The sequence below is a fragment of the Muscardinus avellanarius genome (assembly GCF_963383645.1).
Source record: "Muscardinus avellanarius genome assembly, chromosome: 13".
NCBI lineage: Eukaryota > Metazoa > Chordata > Mammalia > Rodentia > Gliridae > Muscardinus > Muscardinus avellanarius.
In genome coordinates this window covers 282,131-297,804 of record NC_137799.1, presented here as the reverse complement: position 1 = coordinate 297,804, position 15,674 = coordinate 282,131, and the positions used below count along the sequence as shown (strand labels likewise).

At 62.4% G+C, this 15,674-nt stretch overlaps 1 protein-coding gene across 1 annotated transcript in view; it reads left to right on the top strand.

The window, feature by feature from the left end:
• Nucleotides 1-577: 577 nt before the first annotated feature.
• Nucleotides 578-15,674, top strand: part of CACNA1B (calcium voltage-gated channel subunit alpha1 B) — a gene marked incomplete at both ends in the record, with an annotated part of 192,014 nt that continues 176,917 nt past the window's right edge. The window contains 3 exons of the mRNA XM_080708432.1: nucleotides 578-863; nucleotides 1,419-1,540; nucleotides 5,221-5,360. Coding sequence (XP_080564558.1) covers nucleotides 578-863; nucleotides 1,419-1,540; nucleotides 5,221-5,360 — 548 coding nt within the window. The remainder of the gene's footprint in view (nucleotides 864-1,418; nucleotides 1,541-5,220; nucleotides 5,361-15,674) is intronic.

Below are 15,674 nucleotides of genomic sequence, written 5' to 3'. Positions count from 1 at the left end.
TTTATGGAATCCGTAGCGGAACAAGAATCGCTGGACTGAGACCCTGGAGCCGACTATTTAGGGTCCAGTACAGGAGCCAGGGCTCGGGCCGGGCGTGACCACCGGAGACCAGCAAGGGCGTGAAGGACCGGAAGGGTGGGTGGCAGGCGCGGCGGGCGGGCGGCCCCGGCCCTGGGGGGGCGGACCGAGGGACCGGGCCTGACTCCAGCCCAGGCCAAGCGCTCGCGGGGGAAGCCGGGTCGGTGTGGGCAGGGTCCGGACCGCGGCGCGGGCCGAGCGGCTCCGGACACGGCCGGCTCGGAGCACGCGGCCGCTGGCCGGGCAGCGCCCCGGACGCTCGGCCCGCGCGGGGGGCGCGCCGCCCGGAGGCCTGCGGGCCGGGCGGGGGCGGCGGGCGGGGCGGGCGCCGATTGGCCGGGCGCCGCCGCGTGACCGGCCCCTTATAGGGCGTGGCGCGGGCGCGAGTCGGGTGCGGCGGCGGCCGGCGAGGTCCGTGCGTCCCGCGGCCGCTCGGGTCTGGCGCCCGGTGCCCTCCGGCGGGGCCGCCGGCCGGGGATGCGCGCGGCGCCCCGCAGCCATGGTCCGCTTCGGGGACGAGCTGGGCGGCCGCTATGGGGGCGCCGGCGGCGGGGAGCGGGCCCGGGGCGGCGGGGCCGGCGGGGCCGGGGGCGCGGGCCCCGGGGGGCTGCAGCCGGGCCAGCGGGTCCTCTACAAGCAGTCCATCGCGCAGCGCGCGCGCACCATGGCGCTGTACAACCCCATCCCGGTCAAGCAGAACTGCTTCACCGTCAACCGCTCGCTCTTCGTCTTCAGCGAGGACAACGTCGTCCGCAAATACGCCAAGCGCATCACCGAGTGGCCATATCCTGCCGGCCGGCCGGGCGGGGCCCGAGGAGGGCGCGACCCTGGGGGGACGCGGGGCGGGGGCGGGCGGGGCCGCGCCGGCTCCGCGCGTGTGCGTGAGTGTGCGTGAGTGTGGCCGGGGGCCGCGGGGGGCGGGGGCGGCGCGGCGTGTGCAGGTGTGAGTCCGCGTGGACGCGGCCCGGCGCTGCCTGCAGGTGCGCGCTCGCGCGTGGACGCGTGTCCAGGAGTAGACGTCGGCGTGCGCTTGCGTGTGCTCGGGCCCTGGGTACATGTGTGTTCACGTGCCTGTGTAGGGACTTGGGGCTGCGTGTCTGGGTGGGAGTGTGCGCTTGCGCGGGGCTCCCTCCTGCGGCGGGGGCGCCGGCCGGGCGGAGTGGCGGCGGCGCTGTCCGCGGTGCTGACGGCCGGGCAGCGGCCCCCTCGCGGCTGCCCCCGGGGATGGCGCAGAGCGGGGAAGGCCGGCCCTGGTGGGGAGGGTGGGCTGCAGACCCGCCTCCTCGGCCCTGGGGAGCCCTGGCGGCGCTGCCGCAGGGCAGGGCGGAGCCTCCGGCCAGTCCTTAACCCACGCACTCCCTTCGAGTACATGATCCTGGCCACCATCATCGCCAACTGCATTGTGCTGGCCCTGGAGCAGCACCTCCCTGATGGGGACAAGACGCCCATGTCCGAGCGCCTGGTGAGTGCGGCGCCAGGCTGGTGGTGGGTGGCTCTAGTTGGTCTGGCTCCACTCCCTCAGCCGCTGGCCTGAGCTGGGCAGACTCTCTCATGGGGTTGAGGGGCAGACAGGGGCCTGGGCAGCTGGACTTCCCTTAAGGGCCAGGCAGCTGGGTGGCCGGCTCAGCCCAGCCAGAGGTCCTAGGCAGCAGGGGTCTTCCCTGAGCTCAAGTCGCCCACACACCCGGAGAGGCCACCCAGGGCTTGCTGCTCTGGTCCTTGATCTAAGAAATCAGCTCCACGCCTGGGGAGGAGACAGGGGTGTCTGGCCGGAGGGGCCTGGCAGGCCGGCCGGTCAGCCGCGCTTCCCCATAGCACTGGTGGCGCCTTTTAGGTGCAGCTGGGTCTGGTGACTGTGACCCTCCTTCAGGATTATCTTCTGGGGCCTGCTTGGAACCCTTTCCCCATGCAGGCTACCCCTCCTGGGGGAAGCACTCCTTCCTGAACATTCTGAATAGTTTTTACCCCTAGCTTCCTGCTAACAGCCCCAGGCCCCTGTGGTGTCCATCCTGAAGCCCAGAGCCTGTGAGAACCAGGGTCCAGGGCAGGGTGTCTGCAGAGTGCTGGGCAAGGTTGAAGGCAGAGAGGAAGGCCAGCCCCACGGACTGTCTGCAGGGCTGGGTTTTCTAGATGAGAACTGCCCAGTTGAGACACAGCCCGGCTCCAGCTCTTCCTGCTGCCCTAGCCCCTTTGCCGCGGCTCAGTGTGGACTGTGAGGCCTTGGCATGAGTGTAGAGGAGAACAGGCAGGTGCCGGGGCTGTAGAGGGACGGGGTCCTCGGGGCAGCCTCCCAGGGCGCCTGTCTGCTCCAGTGTTCCCCTGACTTCTACTCAGATAAAGATAAGCGAGATACAGCCTGTTAGGTGCCTTCTGTGGCACCTGATGCTTGCTAGGTTCTGATCCTGCCTCCCTTTTGCCGGCTACTGCCGGCCCTGTGGTGTGGCAGGGGGAACGGTGACCTCCTTGAGGGGCCCATGCTTGGGGGAACCAAGAGTAGGCAAGGAAGTGGGCAACCATGGTGGGTGCCACCACCGGGAGGCCACATGGGTGGGGCAGAGGAGGAATGCGGCCTGCCACGCTTTGGAGCAAGGGTGAGTCATGGTCTCTGGAGGGCCCTGGGCACAGGCTGATGGGGCCGCTTGCCTCCCTTGGGCTTCAGGCTGCTTGCTGTGTCCTGGTGGTGAGCATCGTTCCAGAGGCCAAAGAAAAGCGCAAAAGAGAGAGGGGGTTAGGCAGGGAGCCTCGAATGCTAGGCCAAGATGACCAGTGGTCATATGTCCAAGGGAGTCACAGGCCCAGGCCAGCTGGGGTCAGCAGAGGGCGGCCAGTGTGGTGATCAGACGCTGTGTCCCCTCCTGAACCAGCGTCACGTCTCACTGTATGAAGCCCTGCATGGCAGGCGTGGCAGGCTTGCTTTGTGATGGGTTCTAAACTTTTGGGAAGAGGAGCAGATTGCCAGGGTCCAGCCCGGGGGACTGAGAAGCTCTTTGCTGACCCGTCCTGTGTGCAGGCCCAGCCCTTGAGGGCTCTTAGGACAGACAGAGGCTGGGACTGCTGTGGGGCTTGGGGCTGGGTGTGGGTTGGCTTTGGTGGCTTGCCAGCCTGGCTCTGGTGGAGCCTCCCTGGCTCTGGGGGCTCTGCTTCCTGCCCACTGTCACCTTCTGGGCCTGCCTTTAGTGGAGCCTGTGGCTCTCGGTCCAGCACCCAGGTCCCTGGCTGCCTTCGTGCCCCCCCCCCAGCCAGCCCTCTGCCTCCAGGGCCAGGCTGGGAGGGGGGGGTCCCACGGCCCTGGCGTCTGCCTGCTCTGCGCTTTCTTTTCTTTTCTTTTTTTTTGTGTGTGGTACTGGGGTTCCTGGAAGCCCTTCTACCTCTGGGCTACACTCCCAGACCTATTTTATATTTTTTATTTGGAAACAGGGTCTCTTAAGCCAGTGAGGCTGGCTCCGAACCAGCATGATCCGCCTGTCTCTGTCTCCCAAGTGCGGGGATGACAAGCGTGGGCCACCATGTCCGGCTGCTCTTTTCTTTTCTAACTTAAGCTTCTGTGAAGACCTGTTTTGCTGGGCCCTCTTGTTCCCCAGGGTCGATGGCCAGTGGCACTTCCTCTTGGGGAGAGGGGACTCTCCCACTAAACTAGACCAGGAGCTTCGAGGCCAAGCAGTGTGTTCATCCCTCTCCAGGGGCCCCATCCCATTACCAGTCAGCACCAGGGTGCAGGACAGGAAGGCTGGGCCATGGTGGGTGTTCAGCTGCCTGGGTCCCTAGGGTCCACAGCTCCCGTGGTCATCTGCTGGCCAGCCTACTGGGGGCGAGGAGAAGAACAGGGGAGGCAGAGGGAGAGTCCGCTTGGGCCAGGCCCCCTGCAGGAAGGCATGGGTGGTAGGCGCTGGCAGCCCTGCTTGCGTGGTGGCTGCTCACAGCTTGGCTGGGCCCCGCCCGCCAGCAGAGCAGCTCTCTAAAGGGTCCTCTGTGGCTTCCATGGTCCTGAGGGTGGCCCTCCTGCCCGCCATCCCTCGTCCACTCCCTGAAGCCTCAGCTTGGTGCTCAGCATCATGGCCCTCATGTGGCTCCCCATGTCCAGTTCCCGGGGCTCTCTGCCATGAGCCCACGCACACGATGCTCCCTCCGTGTCCTCAGGCGGCACCTTCTCCCTAAGCTCCACACCATTTGCTGGGCACCAGAGGGCCTGCCCGGTGCTCTGCTCAGTAGCTCTTGGCCAGGATGCAGGCTGGGTAGAGGAAATCTTTTAGGATCTCCCATCTTCCTTTGGCCACACTGTTTCCTGCAACTGGAACGCCTTTCTCCAAGGTCTGGCTGTGGAAACCCTCCCCCTTGGGAGGAGGTTTCCATACTCTATGGAAGGTCCCCTGAGCTCCAGCCTATGCCTGCCCCTGGGCCTCAGACCCGGCCCTTCCGCAGCACTGGCCTGGGGGTCCTCACAGAGGACAGATGCCCCAGTTTGCATGGCCTCAGGGCCAGAGATTGTGCTTCCCTGCCCTGTTCTCACCCCTCAATACACACACTAGGATTTGCATGTTCTATGTTTCTAGGTGTGTGCTGGATCCATAAGGGGATCCTGGTCTAAGTTGGAGGGAGGCCAGGCTTTATCCAGGTAACCATGTCCAGCAGCCGGAGCCCGGGGTCAGACCCAGGTGGTTTCTGGGTTTAGCTGTGGCCTCTGCCCAGCGCCCTGATCTCTGTGCCTCTCTTTTAAGAATAGGGACAGCTGCAGAGGGTGTAGAGAGAGTTGCCTTAGCTAGTACCAGGACTTCTACTCCTCCCAAGAATATCGCCATGCTCCTTATTACATCCCCCAAGCAATGCCTGCTGCGTGGCTCTAGCAGAGCAGGTTCTGGGTGCTCTGGGAGCTAGAGCAGAAGCTGAGATGTGAGGGTGGGGCCTGAGGGCACCCAGGCGAGACTGGACACTGCTGAACTGCTGAACGTCAACAGGGCACACCCCACTGCAGGCACGGCAGATGAGCACACCCAGGCTGGTCGGGGAAATGCCAGGCTAAAGAAGCATGTGGAATGTGGGCCAGGGTCAGCAGGGGGACTTAGGACCGTGCTGTGATGCTGCGTAGGCCTCCTGGTCCCGCCTCTGCCCTGGAGCCAGGTGACTGTGCCCTGTGCTTCTCCTCAGGACGACACGGAGCCCTACTTCATCGGGATCTTCTGCTTCGAGGCGGGGATAAAGATCATTGCTTTGGGCTTTGTGTTCCACAAAGGCTCTTACCTGCGGAACGGCTGGAACGTCATGGACTTTGTGGTCGTCCTCACGGGGTAGGTGCCAGGGCTTGTGTGCCCGGGCATGTTCATCAGGCTGGGGTTGGGCGGCTGCTGTGCCACACTGGCCTGCCCCATGCCCAGCCCAAGGCGAAGTGTGCGGAGGCCTCTATTCTCCCCAGTCCTGTCTGCCCCATGCTCTGCTAAAGGGCTGACTCACAGTGCCCCACCCTCTGGAGAGGCCTACTTAAGGAGCCCACAGGTGAGCCGGCCACTGGGTGCCATGGTTGGAGTGGCCAGTTGGTTGCCAGCTGCAGTGCGCTTTGGTGTGCTGTTGGGGGAGGGGGTCCCAGGGAGGGACTCCACTGTGCTGCAGGAAGGCCCTGGGCCCTTGGGGTGTTTCCTGCCTGAGGGGTTCCCTGAGCTCTTGACTGCCCTTGCACCAGTCTGCCAGTCACGTGCCCTCAGTTCCCAGCCCAGGACGGGGCCTAGCGGTCCTCTGTCCACCATTTCCTGCCTCAAGTCCAGCCTCACAAAGGTAGGCAATGTGATTCCCCCAGACAGCCCAGGAGATGCGGGGCTTCCTGGGCCTTGGGCTCTGTCCGATGGGCCTGAGGCTCAGCACCTGCTCCCGGCCTACAGGCTGCGGCTGGGAGTCTGCTCCCACAGAGCCTGAGCCAGGCTGAGCCAGGGATTGGCAGTGTCTCCTTCCTTGGGCTTGTGGTCCTTGGAGGCCCAGAGCCCAGACTGGGGAGGAGGGAGCAGGCTGCACAGTAGACGAGAAGACCCTCGTCCTCTGTCCCAAGTGCCTCCACCGTCTGGAACACAGGGCGTTTGGGGAGGTGGTTGGGCTAATGGCAGAGAGGCAGGGGATGACCATGGGAGCCTGGGTCTGGGGCTCCAGCCTCCATGGGCTCCCTGCTTGCGGGCTGAGAAGGCTGCAGCACCTCCCAGACCTGGGGTCTGCTCCCGCCTGGCTTGGCCTGCCAAGGCTGACTTGGGGGCCATCCTAGCGAGGCTTGGCCGCAGGCATCAAGGTGTTCAGGTGGCTGCTGTGTCCTCCCCGTGTGCCAGCGCCTTTGTGGCCCGCAGAGACCTGCAGGCCAGGGAGGTGATTGGTAGAGAGTGCCCCTTGGGGGCGGGAGCTCCCCGCGCCTGGGGCCTGCTCAGAGCGTCCAGGGGTGCTGCAGGTGTTTACAGCTCTTTCTCCCGCTAGACCCAAACCTCTGAAGACAAAGGCAGCCTCCTATTTGTCAGGGTGTCCCCTGGTGGGCACAGGGAAGGGACATGAACCTGTGCTGCTGAAGTTGGGGCTGGCTTGGGGTCCTGCCCCTAGAGACGGAGGGAGGCTGCAGCTGCCCACGCCCACTGTGAGGGCCGCCCCGAGGGGGAGCGCAGCCCAGTGCTGGGCAGAGGGAGGACAGGGCCACTCACCCCGGGGAGCTCTAGTGGGAGGAGCCAAGCTCCTAAGACCCTAGTTACCCCCAAGACCTGGGGGCCTCTTTGCCCATTTCTCCTCTCTCTTTCTCACTCTTTGGTGGTTCTGGAGATTGAGACGAGGGGTTTTCTAAACCTGAGATACATCCCCAGCCGTATATTTTTTTTATTTTATTTATTTATTTACTTATTTTTGGTGCTACTGGGGTTCCTGGAAACCCTTCTACCTCTGGGCTACACTCCCAGACCCATTTTTATATATTTTAAAATTTGGAAACAGGTTCTCTTAAGCCAGCGCGGCTGGCGTCGAACCTGCGCGATCCTCCTGTCTCCGCCTCCCAAGCGTGGGAATTACAAGCGTGCGCCGCCACGCCCGGCTTATTATTTTTTATTTTGAAACAGGGTCTCACTAAGTTGCTGAGTCTGTCTGTGAAGCTGCGCTCTTCTGTCTCAGCCTCCCAAGTACTGGGATGGCAGGTGTGCCCTCTCGCTCCGGGCGCCCTCACCTCTCTGTCTGCACCCCCACCGTCGTCCTCTGTCTTGACCCCTGGCCTCTCTGTGTGGCGGGGTGGGCATCGACGCTTGCTGCCCAGGCTCTTCTCTGACTGCATCTCCTGAGGTCACTGGTGGGGAGCCCCAGGTGGGGTGGTCTGTCCCTCGGGGACTCAGAGCCACAGGCAGCTGTGGGCTCGGGATGCGTGGGCCCGTCCCTGTGTGGGGGAGGTGTGGCCCCTGGGGACCCAGGGGAGCTGAGGCCCTTGGGCAGTGGGGTGGGGCACAGGCTGGGGGTAGGAGGCCTTTCTTGTCACTCTGTTGTTTTAATTAGCGTTTATTTAATTGGTGTTCAGAGGGCTGAGGCAAACAGCACCCTGCCTGTTGCCTGGTGAAGCCCCACGGGTCTCTGCTGCTGAGGCTGGTGTGGCAGACGCCCGGCTCGGGGAAGCCCCACCTCCCCCAGCAGCCTCCTCCTCAGGACTTGTGTTAGCTGTGCTCATGCCTGGGCTGCCGCGGGCCAGCTGTGGGTGCTACAGCCCTGGGGATACAGGGCTGGGGTGTCTGCGGCCAGATCACAGGTGCCTCTGTGGGGCCTGGGAGAGACCGAGGCACCTCCCTGTTCCCAGGTGGGCCGGCACATGGGTGTCCTCCCAGATTGCCATCCCTCAGGAGAGTGGGGACAAGCAGCTGGGGCCCAGTGTGACCTCTCGCTGTCAGGATTCCTGGCTCCTGGTCCACTCATGGCCGGTGAGAGACTCTGGCCTGGGGGTCAGCTGCCCTTGCTCCAACATCTCCCAGGGATGCTCTGTCTGTAGTGAGGCGGAGCAGGGCCCCTGACCCTGATGGCGGGGCTCTAGCAGGTGGCTCTGTGTGGGGAAGGTGTATGTGTGGGATGCTGTCCTGGTTCAGTCAGGGTCAAGCTGCAGGGCACATCCCACCATCCCTCTGCCCATCCTCCTGAACGTCTGTCCCTCTGCCCACCTCTCTGGCCACTTGACTGCTTTTTCTCCCGACACTCCTGCCACTCTTTCTCCCGTGCCCAGTGAGTATTTGCTGAGCCACTGCCAGGGGTCGAAGACACGCGTGAAGGCAGCTGTGAGCCCCCGTCTGCGAGCTGCATTCTAGGGGCGGGTCGCTCGGCACACACACAGCCTCTCATATCTGCAGGGCACCTCTGTTCTCTGTGCTGCTGTGGCGTTTCTCTGCCCAGATGGGCACACAGCCAGGGCAGGGCTGGGCTGTGTGCCTCACGGTGAGATCGCAACACTTCGCGGTTCTGTGAGAGACCACTCTGTGGAGTGGGTGAGCAGCTGCGGGTGCTGAGCAAAAGTGGGTCGAGAGCAGAACGTGCTGGCCTCGAGCAGGCAGCCAGGGAAGGGAGAGGTCTGAGGACCCCATGGCACAAGCCACCCAGCGCCCAGGGAACAGGCCCAGGCTGAGGTGCCACCTGGGGGATGCAGCAAGTCTAGACAGGATCCCTAGGGAAGGGGGATGGAGGAGCTACCCATGACCACCCAGGAGCCCAGAGCCATGGGCCGCACCTGGTGGGGTGGGGAGTCCTGGAGGAGTGCAGGGACACCGGACCGGCATTCCAGGGAAGCAGGCGCTGCTTTGCGGAGGTGATGCCGCAGGGAGGGCGTATACTGGGAAGGGGTGGGTGGATGGGCAGGCTTGTCTTTTAGGGTGCATTTTACAGCAAAGTAGAACAAGGCGTGGTGACTCGTGCCTGTAATCCGGGTACTTGGGAGGCTAAGACAGGATTGCAGGTTTGGGGCCAGCCTCAGCAACTTAGGTCCTCTGCAACTATTTTTTTTTTTTTTAAGTACTAGGGATTGAATCCAGGGGTATTCTACCTCCAAGCTACACTCCCAGCTCCATTTTTTATTCTTTATTTTGAAACAGGGTCTCACTGAGTTGCGGAGTACCTAAGTAGCTGAGGCTGGCCACGAACCTGCGGTCCTCCAGTCTCGGCCTCCCAAGTACTGGGATTACTAGTGTGTGCCACCACACCTGGCTCCCTCCACAACTTAAAGAGACTCTGTTCCAAAATAAAGAATAGAATAGGGTTGGGGGTATAGTTCAGAGGTAGCATGCCCCTGGGTTCCATCTCCAGTCCCACAAAACACAAAACAAAGCAAAACAAAACAAAAACACAGCAAAGCGTGACTTAGGTGGGCCGTGTGGGAGAGGTGGGAGGCAGGGAGGTGTCACTAAGGAGTTGACATCCTGCCAAGTACAGGTGAGCAGATCCAGGCGGGACTGACCCGGCCAAGGGAGCCAGAAATGGCCAGTGTGAGGCGGTGCGGGCTACGGGCCCTAGGCCTGGGCAGTGCAGGCCGTCTGTCTGAACAGGAGTTGGGGTGCGTGAGGTGCTCTTGGATTGGCAGAGGTGAGTCATGGAGGGTCTGCACTGTTGAGACTGGGAGCGTGTGGTCAGTTGAGGTACATGGTGACCCCCAGCAGCCAGAGTAGGAGACAGATACCCAGGGCAGAAGAAGGAGGCTGAGGGCGCCGGAGAGGATGGGGTGCCCTCTGCCCAGCCTCTCCCCAGCTGAACCCCTTCTGCCCCTCTTCACTCAGTCACTGGCTTGGAAGGGGCTTGGGGCACAGGGGCAAGCAGGCTCCATGGAGGTGCCTCCTCCAGGCAGTGGGGTCTTTCATGGAGGCGGGGAGGGCAGCTCCAGCAAGGAGGGGCTGAGGACCATCAGGACTAAGGAGGCAGGAGGCCCTGGGGGCTGCAGTCCCAGTGCAGGGCGGCCATGGACTGGCGCTGGCACTGGGTAGAGAACGGGCCATGGCAGTCCAGCAGGGTGGTGGGGGCCAGGCAGTGCCTGGGTGTGCTAGGGTCCCCGGCGGCCATCCTCCTGGCGCTGCCCCTCCCCTCCCCGGCCCCTCTGGGAGCTTGTTATAGCCTTGTCCTGAGGGGCTCCCTTCCAGGGCTCCAGGACCACAAAGCCCAGGCGGCCACCCCTTGTCGTGGCCCAGCCTGGTGCTTCCCTTCATGGCCTTTGGGGACAGTGAGGAGCGTCCTGGCTCAGGCGGGCGGCCCCAGGGGACGTTTCCAACCACAGCTTCTCATTTTACTCCAAATTAAACTGGGACTTCTTTCCCGGACATGTAATTAGAGCTCCGGTGCCTCCCTCTCTGGGCTCAGCTCCTGTGGGAAGAGAGGGCACGCTGGCCCACATGGGGAGGAAGGTGGGCGCCAAGCTCACCCGGCATGGCCTCGCTTGCTGGTGACCTCTCCTATGGGGTACAGGGGCGCAGGCCTGTTCTGGAGATGTGGGTGCTTCCTGGGTGCTGTGGAGGCCTGGCTTGAGAGACGAAGGGCTCAGGAGGCCAGGGTAGCTGAGGACCGGGCCTGGGCATCCCCCTCTCTGAGAGGGGGCACCGGGGCACAGTGGTTCCCACGCCACCTGAGGCACCGTCTAAACACCAGACAACAGACACTGTCAGTGTGACAGTGACGAGGGCTGAAATGTGGGCAGCCCAGTTCTGTCCACCAGTGACCAGGGCCTGCTGCACCGGAGACTCTTCCTTAGCCCCCGGCTCTTAACTGGGACCTCGCTGGGGTCAATGCTGGCCAGTCGGGGTCTGCTGGGGTCGGATGTTGGTCAGGCTGGGGTCTGCTGGGGTGTCTGATGCTGGTCAGCTGGGGTCTGTTGGGGTCTCTGTGCTGGTTAGGCTGGGGTCTGCTGGGGTCTCTGTGTTGGTTAGGCTGGGGTCTGCTGGGGTCTGACTCTGGTCAGTTGAGTTCTTCAGGGGGTTCTGGTGCTGGTCAGGGTGGGTTTGTTGAACTCCGCTGAAGTTTCATGCCTGAAGTTTGCAGTCTCCCCTGCAGGCCCTGACTGCCTCCTCAACATGGCTGGAGCCAGTGGGGTGGGGTTGAGTTCTGAATAGTCCCCTGCAGTGGCAGAAAGATAGCCCCTGGGTCCCCCACCCTGGCCATACTGGCAGGCCCACTGGTGACTCAGGTTGGGCCTGGCCCCGGGGGCTCCGCAGTCCCTTCTGGTACTGTGGCAAGGTGCCGATGCCCGCCCTACACAACAGGACCCCTCCCTGTGCACTCAAGAACTCTGCTGTGTGAACACGAACTCAGCTGGGTCCAGGACCTTCTCCATACCTCACCCCACCCCGCTAGAGGCCCCCACCAGCCCACGCCTCCCTGGGACAGGCCTGGCACCCTGTTCTGGTTGCATAAGACCCCGAGAGGCTCTGCCCTGGTGGGCGGCTTCCCAGCCTCCCTCTTGGCACACGCCCCCATGGTGGGTATTTATAGAGGACCCGGCTCACTTCCCTGCTCTCTTGGCTCCTCCCTCTCTTCTCCCTTCCTCGGTTGCAGGATTCCCAGTGCCCTCCTGGATGGAGGGCAGAGCCAGGCCCCTCATGGGCGCTGACCGCCATCCACATGGGAATGGGGCAAGCTCCCCACGGATCCTGGGCAGAGGCAGCTCTGGTCTGCAGGCTCATCTCCTGAGTGTCAGTGTTCTGTGTCTGGGGTCAGGCACCCTGAAGAGCCCAGTTCCAGGAACTGCCTGGTTGGGGGCAGGTGGGGTTGGTCTGCTAGGTGCCAGCATCAGGCTGTGTGCAGCCCTGGAGGCTCTGCGCTCCTCAGGGGGACCCCTGCCCCAACAGTGCATCCTCAGGGAGAGTGGGCCTCTGCACCACTGCTCCGGGGATGGGGAGAGCAGGGCCTGCCTCATTCCCAGGGGTGTGGTTGCTGCTTCCTGAGCCAGACGTGTCCCCAGAGCCAAGGGGCTTGGGCCTGGCCACCTGTTTGTTCTCTGTCCATCTGTTTGACTGGGCCTCTCATGTGCACACCCTTGCTGGTCACTGTGGGGCCAGGCCCCTGCCTCTCCAGCATCCTAGGTCTGCTGGGAGCCCTGGGCTTCTCCCCACGGGTGCCAGTGGGCCGTAGGGGCTCAGCCAGAGTTCCAAGGCAGGCTCTATACGAGTTGCCAGTGCTGAGCGGAGACCTTTGAGGTAACGCCCACTCGCCTCCTTGCCCAGGAGCCCCTGTGCCTCCTCTCCCTCAGGGCAGACGCCCATTAGGTCTGGTGGTCTGGGCTGGGGTGGCTTTCCAGCGCTGTCCTGCTGGGGAGGACTACCCTGGGCCCTCTGAGCCAGCTTGCTGGGCTGCAGGGCCCACAGGCCTTGGGCCTGCTGCCTGGTGCCAGGCTGGCCTGGCGCGATGGCTGGGGAAGCTGGTCCCGCATCCTGTGCCCCTGACCTGCAGTTGCAGCAGTTCAGTTTCACGCCTGGTAAGGGCAGGAGCCTGGTGAGCACAGGATGGGGGACATACCGGCAAGCTGCACCCTTTCCTGCTTGGTCCCCCAACCCCACCTCACACTGGAGCCCAGAGCTGACTCTCACTGAGGCGAGAATGGCTGCTAATTTCTTCTCCCAGTATTTGGCCTGAGAAGAAGGTGGGCGAGCAGGCGCCCATCTCGGCTTGCTTCTGAGCTTCCCGGGCTCTGAGAGCAGGAGCCCGCGTGTGGGCAGGGCTCTCTGCGATCTGGTCCCTCAGCGCTGTTGGCATTTTAGCCTGGAGCCCCTGGTGCACTCCTCTTTGTGAATTCATGGCAGATGCTCGTGTTCTAGAACAGATTACCAGCTGGTGATGCGGCCCCTGCACTGGGTCTGAGGTCCCCCATCAGCCCTGCCCCTTGCAGCTGCAGTCCCTCAGTGAGCCTCCTTCCTCCAGGCCTGGGAAGTCATCCCGGAAGCCCCATCACTCCAAATGCACCCCCCACCCCGTGCAGAAGGCTGTTGGAAGGTAGGTGCTGGCCGGAGGCACTGCTGGGCTGTTTTCGCTGCCGTGGGACCTGTGTCATGCCCACCCACTTCCTCCACCAGCTGGCTGTCTATGACAGGTTCCCGCTCTGGCTCTCCCCAGGAGGTCCTGAGCCTCTGCTCCCTGGCAGAACTGTGCAGGAGTCTGGGGGCTGCTATAAGGAGCCCCCTTAGGCTGGGGCTCCAGGCACAGACCTTCTCGCAGGTTCCAGAGGCTGGAGCGCAGGTTTGGGGCGCAGGCAGGGCTGGCTTCTGGTGCAGCTGCCTCTCCAAGTGACCAGAGACAGTTTTTTGATTTGGTGATAGATAGACCTGGGGCCAGGCCTCTGGGTGTCCCTGTGATCTCTGGGCATCCCAGGCCTGGCAGCTGCTGCTGGGCGCAGTGGGGCCTGTTAAATGCTCTAGAGTCCAGCATCGTTCTCTCCAGCACTGTGCCAAGGGTCTTTCCCGCCCCTCCGTGCTGGCAGCCTCTCCCCTCCGAGTGCCCTCCTGGGGTGCTGGGCGGCTGAGGCTGCAGACAGGCGGGGGAGTGCGGAGCACTGTGGGAACCTCCAGGGATCCCTGGCTCGCCTCTCCCCAGCACCTGCTGTCACAGATCCTGGCTCCCACGAGTGAGCGTGGGGGAGGGTACAACCTGATGGGCAGGGAGTCAGAGCTTCTCCTCCTCCGAGGCCTGATGGCTACTGGGGGAGGCCCACCTGCAGGCGGACAGGCAGAGTGGAGACCAGGAGCTGCCGGGTTTCTGTGGACCGCTGTTGACATGCAGGCTCCCACAGACTCCCAACTCCTGCAACATCCAGACAACCCGGGTCTGTGCGCCGTGGGGGTGACGCCCCTGGGCGTGGTGGCCCGTGCTTCCTGACCGGGGTGGGGTGCGGGGTGGGCACAGGCCTGACCCCGAGCTGGCTGGAGGCAGGAGTGGGTGCTTCAAGCTCCTGAGGTATGAAAAGGTGAGCCGGCTGCAGGGAGACTGGAACTCTAAAGAGCATATGGGCTAGTTGCTGACATTAGCACCCTTCTTTTTAAAATAAAGTTTTTATTTTGAGCTAGTTGTAGGTTCATAATAGCAGGTGTAATAATAGTTCGGGGAGAGCTGTATACTCTTTACCCCGTTTCTGCCAATGGTAGCCTCACCCACAGCTGCAGACATAGCAGCCAGAGAGCTGACGCTGTCGGCATCGGCCACACGCTCCCTTGGTGCCGCATGTGTGGCCAGGAGGGACCCTGGTGCTGGCCTCTCCCCACCACAGCCACTTCCTCCAACCTCACCACACGAAGCCCTGGCACCCTCTAATCCAAGCTCCGCTCTGTCATCTTGTCATTCGGGAAGACTGGTGAGCCAGGTGTGGTGCATGCCTGTGACCCCAGTGCTTGGGAGGCTGAGGAAGGAGGCTCGCGGGCGCAAGGTTAGCTCAGCAACTAGTGAAACTCTCAGCAACTTGCAAGACCCTATTGCGAAAAATAAAATAGGTCTGGGGGTGTAGCTCAGAGGCAGAATGCCCCTGGATTCAACCCCAGTACCCCTGACTGCACACACAAAACATAACATACACAATACTGTGTGAGCTGGGTGTGGTGGCATATGCCTGTAATCCCAGTACTTTGGAGGCTGAGACAGGAGGATTGCAGGTTCAAGGCCAGTCTCAATAACTTAGCAAGCTCGTTTTAAAATATAAAAAAATAGGTGGGTGTGTAACTTGGAGGGAGAATGTCCCAGGGTTCAATCTACTACCAAAAACTAAAACAGAGCAGGATTATTGCGTGAGCAGAATGCTCCTCTGGATTGGCATGACTCTGAGGAACTCAGACTTTTGTGTGTGTCGATGAAAGTTTGCTTTGTTGGGTTCCCGAGGACAGGCGCACCCCAGAAGTGTTTGGGGTTGGTTTCAGATCACTAGCGTGAAGTGAACGGGCAGTAAGACGTGCCAGGCGGATGCTTTGGCTCCCCGGTGTAAGCAGACCTCGTGCTTGCGCTCCGCCTCGTCCAGTGTGCAGTAGCACTGCCTGGACTTGGAGTTGTGTGGCTGTTAAGCCCTGGGTTGTTTCCAGGCTCAGCGCCCGCAGCAGGGGTCGACCCCCCTCATCCTCTGCTTGTCTTGGCTACAAGCAGTTCACTCACGTCTCCAGCCGCCTGCTCTCTGCTGTCTCCACCATCTCTAGCGCCTTCTTCCACGGGAGGCTCGTCCCTCCAGCTCATCCAGGGAGGCGGGGATCAGTGTCTTCCAAGCGCCCGGTAACATTTGACATTTGATTTTCTCCCATGGACCACAAATAATCTGTGTGTGTGTGTGTGTGTGTGTGTGTGTGTGTGTGTGTGTTACTGGGGACCCAGGGGCATTTGACCTCCAAGTTACACCCCCTGCCCTATTATTTCTTTATTTTGAAACCGGGTCTCACTGAGTTGCAAAGGGCCTCACTAGGTAGCTGAGGCTGTCCGCGAACCCCCATCCTCCAATCTCAGCCTCCCGAATGCTGGGATTACAAGCGTGCGCCACCATGCCCGCCCAGGGGCATTTTTTACCTGTGAGCTACACGTCCACCCCTATTTTATTTAGAAACAGGGTCTCACTAAGTTGAAGAGGGTCTGACTAGATTGCTGAGGCTGGCCTTCAACCAGCGATCCTCCTGTGGCAGCCTCCAAAGTAC